This window comes from Cyprinodon variegatus, unplaced genomic scaffold (assembly GCF_000732505.1).
Source record: "Cyprinodon variegatus isolate N-32 unplaced genomic scaffold, C_variegatus-1.0 Scaffold155, whole genome shotgun sequence".
NCBI lineage: Eukaryota > Metazoa > Chordata > Actinopteri > Cyprinodontiformes > Cyprinodontidae > Cyprinodon > Cyprinodon variegatus.
Window position 1 is genome coordinate 438,076 of NW_015150608.1, and position 7,984 is coordinate 446,059.

Genomic DNA, 7,984 nt, shown 5'->3' on the forward strand with positions numbered 1-7,984 from the left:
GAGACCAATAGTCTCTTTTCTAAAGTCTAAACTTTAAAGGAAGAAGACTTGTCCCACTGGTTGGGGAAAAAATGCCTTATTTTCATGGATACACTGCTATGATAGTGACGTGTTCAAACATGAAAAAGGTTCTGTCAGACGTTCTGTAAGGATCTGTGGTGGTGAGTGGAATAAACCCACCATTATGGTTTCTTTCTACAGACGAAGTGATGACCACATCGCCCTCTGGTGTTGGAAGAGTGACGGTACAACGCTGTAAGCCAGGCCAGTTTGTATGCCACCACAGTGAGGAGTGCATCCCCGTGTCTATGCTTTGTGACGGTCAACCAAACTGCAAGGACCACTCTGATGAGATAAGCTGTGGTGAGTTTTTGGAAACATCTGCCTTTTTTCCCCACATCTAACAGTAAATTGTTTCTTTGTTCTGATTTTCCTTCCATCATCCCCAGGAACCGCAACCACCAGAGGCCTTCCAGGCCTCCGTAATCAGACCAGCTACACTGGTGTAGTATCACCTGGAGTCACAGCTGTATCTCAGCCGCTAACCACAGGTTTGATTAATTTCCTGAATATTTTATGTCAAAAGAAATGAATGTGTTCGTTTGGTTTCTAACAATGAGGATGAACAGAAATCTGAAATTCTGCCCAAAAAAATTAAGTATTCACATGTACAAAAACATACATACTGTATACAAACTTCACTGGTATTTTCCTCCTCCCCTTCCTTACCCTTAAACAATAATGTGAATCAATAGCGATGTCCTAATCCGATGCTGAGATCAGAAATTGATCAGATATCAGCCAGAAAATTAATATCAGAACATATTTATCTTCATCTAAAATCTCAGAGTATTTGAAATTGAAAGAAGTTTTGAAACTGGAAAAAAAAAAGATTTTAAACAAATTTTTGAGACCAAAAAAATATATAATTAAAATATAAAAATACTTTTGAAATACACAGATTTAGAAGTAATTGTTTATGTTGAAGCTTAGAAAAGCTGATTTAGAATTAAAAAGAATTTTTGAACATATTTTTAAACTGAAAAACAAAATTATGAAAACAAATAATAAAAAAAAGGTTTTCTTCATACAGTACTTAAAAAAAATTGCTTGCCTAGACAAATATTTTTGGAAAAAATGAAAATATATTTTTTTTAAATAAGATACAAAAATTAAAACAGAAAAGTATTTATGAAACAAAAATATTTTTTTTGAGACAAACATTAATTTTGATCTAGTAAAAAAAAGATTTGAAACCAAAAATTATTTTTGAAACCAAAAAAAAATTATATAAAACTGAAAAATTCAAAACTTCAAACCTGAAATGTAAAACAAAAAATGATATTTGGAAACTGGAAAAATGTATTAAAATATAACAGTATTTTGGAAACTAAAGCAAAAAAGATTTGAGACGGAAAATAAATATTTTACAGTCATCCGATGACTTTAGGGAGTCTTTAGGTAATTTCATCATTTAAACATTTATCGTTGAAGGTAAAGTTGGTAAAGTATTAGCAGCAGTTTTTGTTTTGTTTCACAGAACCGTCAGTCTTTAGCAGCACCTCTGATAGCGGTTTACCCAGAGTGCTCTGTGTGGAGGGCCAGTTCACATGCCGATCCTTTGGCTGTGTGGACGCAGCACAAGTCTGTGATGGAAGGAAGGATTGCTTGGATGGTTCAGATGAAGAACGTTGTGGTATGACTCTCTACCTTCTTTTTTCTATCCTCTAAAATCCTCCTGATGTGCTGAATCATGCCTCCATACTGTTTCAGGCACATTCACCAGTCCAACAGTAACTCCATGGCGCCCCCCGGTGCCCAAGCCTTGCTCTCCTAAGCAGTTTTCCTGTGACACCGGCGAGTGCGTCCACAAAGATCGCAGATGTGACCTGCAGAGGGATTGCATGGATGGTTCGGATGAAAAAGACTGCGGTAGATGATATATGCTCCTCCCAACAGCTAATGTGATGAAAGGGTTTGTTTGTTTTATTCACATCTGTTCTGCTGCCCTCTAGTGGACTGCATAATGTCTCCGTGGACAGCCTGGAGTTCCTGCAGTGTGACCTGTGGCCTCGGCTCCTTGTTCCGCCAGAGGGACATTTTAAGAGACGCCCTGCCAGGAGGATCTTGTGGCGGAGCTCAGTTTGACAGTCGGGCCTGCTTTCTTCGAGCATGTCCAGGTCTGTGTGCAGGAGCCCCATCTTTCACTGTTCACAAGGGAACCCTGTATGTAATAGAACTAGTGGTGGCATTAGATTCTTTTTTTAAATCTAGATTAATATCACTGTAATCTTGAAATTAATCTGGATTAAAATGGCTCATTTGAATTCTGTCAAAGGCACAACCTAAATAATTAGTAAAAGTAAGTCTTTGAACAGGTTTCTCAAGCCAGTTTTTTTAGAATGTCTCGTGATGTGAAGAGATGTGATCTAGAGGTTTTTAACCTCTTGACATCCACCTCATTTTGGGTAATCCTCGCCTATTTTGGATACCCAAATGGAAAAGCAAATAACTTAGGAACGGTAACTGCCCAAATGACATGTGCAATACATTATTTGAAAGCTAACACCTTCTAGTTTCTGAACATATAAATTAAAATTGGGTGAATAGAAAACAGACCAAGCTGCATCAGTTCAAACATGACTCAAAGTTGTTTTTTTTATTCTCGGAAATGATGTGTCTTTTTTGAATAGCAGTATTTAAGACATTCTTGAGAAAAAGCAGGTTTCATTGTATTATATGTGTTCTACATCATGTCAACCACAAATGCAGACAGTTTCAGACCTCTAGCTATAACAGTTCCAGAGCTGTGGGGTTTGGAACTTTTGGTTTCAGCTTGAAGCTGCGCGCAATGGCTCCACCTGCTGGTAAACATTTTACCGGTGGAATTTTATGCATTCTGAGTTATTACCCCCACTTAAGGTGGTTTTTAAGAGGTTAAAAATGTATCACGTGAAACTCTAGCTGTAGAAATGAAATAGGCTAAATCAATACCACAGAAGCTACATTTTCAAAAACCGTCCCATTTAACCCACATTCACCCAAGCAATCATCAAGAAGCAAACATAAAGTTTTGGTAATTATTTGTGGTGTTGTGGCAAAATTACATTTAAAATGACATATGATAACCTACCTAAAGTGAAGGACTGAAGTTCCCAGCTGGTATTGAGGTGTAGAGTAACTCAGAGGTAGTTATCATTATTGACCCCCCCGTTAATTCTAAACACGCCTCTACCAACTTCTCATCTTTCATGGCTTTCTCTATGCCGTGCTGGTCATGTGTTCTTCTCATGATAGTTTCGCCTCGCAGGTAGTTTGTAAGATGGGCCAACAGCAGACTTCAATCCACTGAGCAAGGAGATAAGTTGGCTTGACTGATAGAGCTGTGCTAACGCGTTTGCCTCGGTTGCACTCAAACGTTGTAGTTTGACGAACACGACTCTTCCCCAGTACTGCATCAGGGCTTGGCCCGTCATCTTCCGCATTGGCTAAGGGATGCTTTGCATTTAGGTGGTATTTGACACTGGAAAGACACCTGCGGTAAACTAATTCCGCATTGCACAAGGTGCAAACAGCTTTAGTCTTGTTGAGTTTTCGATTGGGAAGCTTATAAAAAGACAATTTTCCTGAAGCAAACCCAGCATCTTTATAGCTGCATCCATGTTGGATAAGGTTATTTCACAGTAGGCCTACACAGATTGGAAGACTGTTTCATTCTTGCCCTCAGATATACATCTGCACTAAAATATCAAGTTTATAGTCATCGTTAGTATAGACCCAGCTCCCAACCCAACTTTCAGAATAGATTAACGGCAATATTTTTTTATCGCCCGATAAGAGTCTGGCTTAACGCAACACATTAACGCCAATACCAGCCCACCACCTGATCAAAATATTCCTTTTCCTTTTCCCAGTTCATGGTCACTGGTCAGAGTGGACAGAGTGGTCACAGTGCGATGCTCTGTGTGGAGGAGGAGTTAGGCAGAGGAACCGAACCTGCTCAGCTCCACCTCCTAAAAACGGCGGGCAGGACTGCGAGGGCATGACCCGACAGAGTCAAACCTGCAACCTTCAGCCCTGCACTGATGAGACGGGCACAGTGAAGGGTGAGTATCGAACCAGCCGTTCCAGAAGGTGAAACATATGAGGAAACTTAGATGCAACTAACAGGACTAGTCAGAGTGCTGCTTTGGTCCATAACTAAACTAGTAAGGTGTTAATTAACAGGGTGTGTCAGTGGTATGGTGCTGGTGGCAGAAGAAGACTGCAACGCTGGAAGAGTTGATCCCTGTCCTCCTACCTGCTCTGACCTCAGCATGACCAGCAACTGCTCTGCAACATGTGTCATCGGTAAGGCTCAGCTTGCAGGCTGGGGAGGTGGGGTGGGGAATGGTGGTAGTTAAAGGGCCGGTAAAGATGCACATCTGATGTAAAGTGTGCGTCCATCTAATCTTAGTAGGTAAAAGAAGAAAACATTGATCCTAACTCAAGCCTCAAACTCAACGCTATTTTTGAAATTTTTAATTGGAAAAAGCTTCCTGAAAGGGAAGTGAAACTTCTTCAAACTTGGGGAAAAAGTCCAGTGCATTGTTTTTTTTTACTTTTTTGGACTGATAGGATCCTTTCTGCTGATGAAAACGAGCAGATTTATGTCTCAGTCTGAACATAAACCGTATCATTGCCCAGGCTGTCGCTGTCCCTACGGGTTGTACCTTCAGGACGGGCGCTGCGTGAACTCCAGCCAGTGTGTCTGTCACTGGGATGACGACACCCTGCAGCCTGGACAGGTGATCAGCAGAGACCAGTGCACCACCTGGTGAGAGACGCATCCTTAAGTGTTAAAGGATCCACCATGGAAGACTGGTGCTAAATAACGGTTTAATCCCCCCTCCCTCAGTGTGTGCATAGAAGGGCAGGTGACCTGTGACACTTCTAGATGTGTGAGGACCTGTCAGTGGTCGGCCTGGTCTTCATGGTCTCCCTGTGATGTGACGTGTGGCGTGGGGCTGCAGCAGCGCTACAGGTTAGCTGTCGTGAAAACTGTTCTCCCTACGACTTAAAATTGAAGCTAAGTCTTATAAAAATTCAAAGTTCTCAAAAAGCTGTAGAAAAAGTCTTCAAACTATGATCAAAAATTAGGCAGAGGCAACTGAGTCCAGGTCCGGAGAATTTTATTTACAGAACACACATGAGCTGTTCACCGGTGAGCAACTGACTTACATGCAGAAAAGGGCCCCCTTTTATTCACTCCCAGGACTTGGGGCTCTTTCATCTTGGTGGAAGACCCACCTTCAAACCATATTTTATATTTTTAATTGAAGCCTTTCTTTGATCTATCAAAGCTTTTTCTTCACAAGTCATAGTGACATTTCTTGTAGATCATGATGACATTTAGTGCAGTTAAATCAAAAACACATCATAGTCTTAATCATCAATATGTCAAAACAATGTTTTCATCCAGTGTGACTTATGATCATAACATTACATCAAAAAAGGTCAGCATAAGTTTAAAACTCAAAGTCCCAGTAAAAACCTCACTTTTTGTGCGACCAGCACCGCACGGCATGCTTTGGAGATGACAACTCAATATATTACAATTAGTTCAGCTTAGCTGTGTAACCCTGAACAACCCATTCTCAATGCGTCTGTCTTACAAACAGGTCTCATTTCTGCACCCTGGTTTTCAAAGGCCTCAAATGGCCTTGGACTCCCTTCAATGCTCCTGTTCTCCCGCTCATTCTCGGTGTGTTCCCACCCTGGTCTTATCTCTCACACTTCAAGGCTGCGCTCCAAAGCTGCAGCTGCAGAGAGCCTTTACACACACACACACTGCTCTCTATCTCTTCACATTCGGTGGCGCACACTCTTTTGGACTCTGTGACCTGTATAACATAAATGTATTTAGTGTAAAACATTTATTCAATATGTAAAACATGTATCCAATATATTCTAATCATTGGTGCAGATTAATTTATTTCATCATAGCATCTTGGTCTCAATAAAGTTTGGTTCTGATCTATAAAATCTTTAAATGCGAAAAATTTTGAATCACTTAAGCTAGATAACGTATTTATGCAATTTATGAGATGAGGCATTTTCCTACTATTTTCTTATCCTTTATCTATACAAAGATAGAGGCTCTCATTTTCAAGAAACAACTATATTATTTAAGAAAAAGAACAAAAAAAGCATCAGTTTACAAAGCAGGAATGTGAAAAAAACATTTACCTACATTCAATAAGAATTAAAAAGGTGACTTAAAAGTAGAAACAAAATAATTTTAAATGGTCCCAGAGGAACCAGTACAGATAATTGCAAATCCAACTTTAGAGATGCCTGAGTTTATATCGTATACATGGCACCCTGCAGGGAAGAAAAAGAGATTTTATCTCAAGGGACTTCCTGATAAAATAAAGGTAAAATAAAAAAATAAAGTTTGTGGCTGGATTGTCAAAGTAACAGCTATGAAGTTACGGCGTAAGGACTCCAAGAACAGCTTTATACAACCACGCAAGAGTCTATGGATCTTCATGCAATTTATTGTTTTTCTGTTCACCAAATATGTGAACCAAATGAGTGTAAAAGTTTTTTGAATTATCAAAATATCGCACTGATGATGTAGATGTCTTTATAACTTTATAAAGATGATCCGTTTGATGTTAAAGGGTTAATGAGACCCTATAATGGTCCATTCCCCTCCTCACAGGTCTGTGCTCACAGCAGATGGACCACTCAGAGGTCAGCCCTGTTCAGGGGACTCCTCCGAGTCCCGGCGTTGCTCCATCCCATGTCTTCCTGGTCTGTAAACCCACACCCATTCAACTTTAAAATTTTAACATAACTTCTTACACATTTCTGTTGAATCTTTAATCTCATGCATAAACCATTCTTTCTTTGTAATAGGAGCATTGAATAACATTTTCCCATTCATTTCTCCCAGTCCTAGCAGGTGGTGCATGGACTAAATGGACCAGCTGGTCAGAGTGCACCAAGACATGTTTCAGTGACGTGGATGATGTGGGAATGAGGCGGCGATTTCGCAGCTGCAACCAAACACTCCCAGCTTCTAACCCGAGGAGCACAGAACCTGAGTGTGATGGAGATGATGAGGAACAAGAGCCCTGCAACACCGTGCACTGCCCAGGTGATCCAGAAAACACTAAATTAAGCTCCAAATGCAAATATTGAAGGATGATATTTATATTTCTGTTCTTAAGGATGGTTCAGGATGTTTGTGGTCAAACAATAGAGGCAGTTCATGTGTGCCTGCAGTGGATTTTTGTTATGGACGATCGCTCTCATCATGGTTCACAGGAGCTTCAGAAATGGCTTCATTACCATTATCCCATAAAATATTGCAATTCAATATTTTTTCATTTGTCTCCTCAATTCATTTTGAGCTTGACCTCACCTTTAGCTTTAGATCTTCAAGGTTCAAGGTTTTCCAGGCTAAGGACCCCCAAACTGATGGCGAGATGGAGCGGGGACCCCCTGATTATATATATTATGTGAAATAGTGTTCTATCAAACTAGTCCTATAGTCACTCTATTACAGATGGAGTAATGTAATGAAAGTAATCCCTCCCTGCGATTATTAAAGTATTTCTGATTCTGATTCCTGGGTGATGGGACAGGTGTTGTGAATGAAACAGTGCCCAGCTTGAAAGAGCTCCTTTGTGTCGCTGCATTGATGACTGAAAGACATCTTCTGCCTCCATTTATCTGTTTACTACAGTCTGTTGAATTCATGTTAATGTGGATTTAAAGACATTTCAATTAGTGGAAAGAATTGCAGGAGGAATATTTTAAAAAAAAAAGTCTAATCGACCCAAACTTTTGCGACCCCCATGCAATACCTCCGCTTTAGAGGATGTTTTAGTCTTCTTTAGTTTTTCAGACAGATTCTGTTCAAGTCATTTCTTTATTAGGACAGATATATGGCTGAGACAATTTAATCTGGATTAATCTGGTTATTGAAATAATT

General features: G+C 40.0%; 1 protein-coding gene across 1 annotated transcript in view; it reads left to right on the plus strand.

Moving 5' to 3' along the window:
• sspo (SCO-spondin) overlaps positions 1 to 7,984 on the plus strand; it is a 159,835-nt gene that overhangs the window by 61,624 nt on the left and 90,227 nt on the right. Inside the window, exons 51-61 of the mRNA XM_015377502.1 lie at positions 202 to 363; positions 450 to 551; positions 1,541 to 1,696; positions 1,774 to 1,932; positions 2,016 to 2,180; positions 3,915 to 4,106; positions 4,228 to 4,350; positions 4,687 to 4,816; positions 4,898 to 5,023; positions 6,707 to 6,798; positions 6,941 to 7,144. Of these exons, the coding sequence (XP_015232988.1) occupies positions 202 to 363; positions 450 to 551; positions 1,541 to 1,696; positions 1,774 to 1,932; positions 2,016 to 2,180; positions 3,915 to 4,106; positions 4,228 to 4,350; positions 4,687 to 4,816; positions 4,898 to 5,023; positions 6,707 to 6,798; positions 6,941 to 7,144 (1,611 nt within the window). The remainder of the gene's footprint in view (positions 1 to 201; positions 364 to 449; positions 552 to 1,540; positions 1,697 to 1,773; positions 1,933 to 2,015; positions 2,181 to 3,914; positions 4,107 to 4,227; positions 4,351 to 4,686; positions 4,817 to 4,897; positions 5,024 to 6,706; positions 6,799 to 6,940; positions 7,145 to 7,984) is intronic.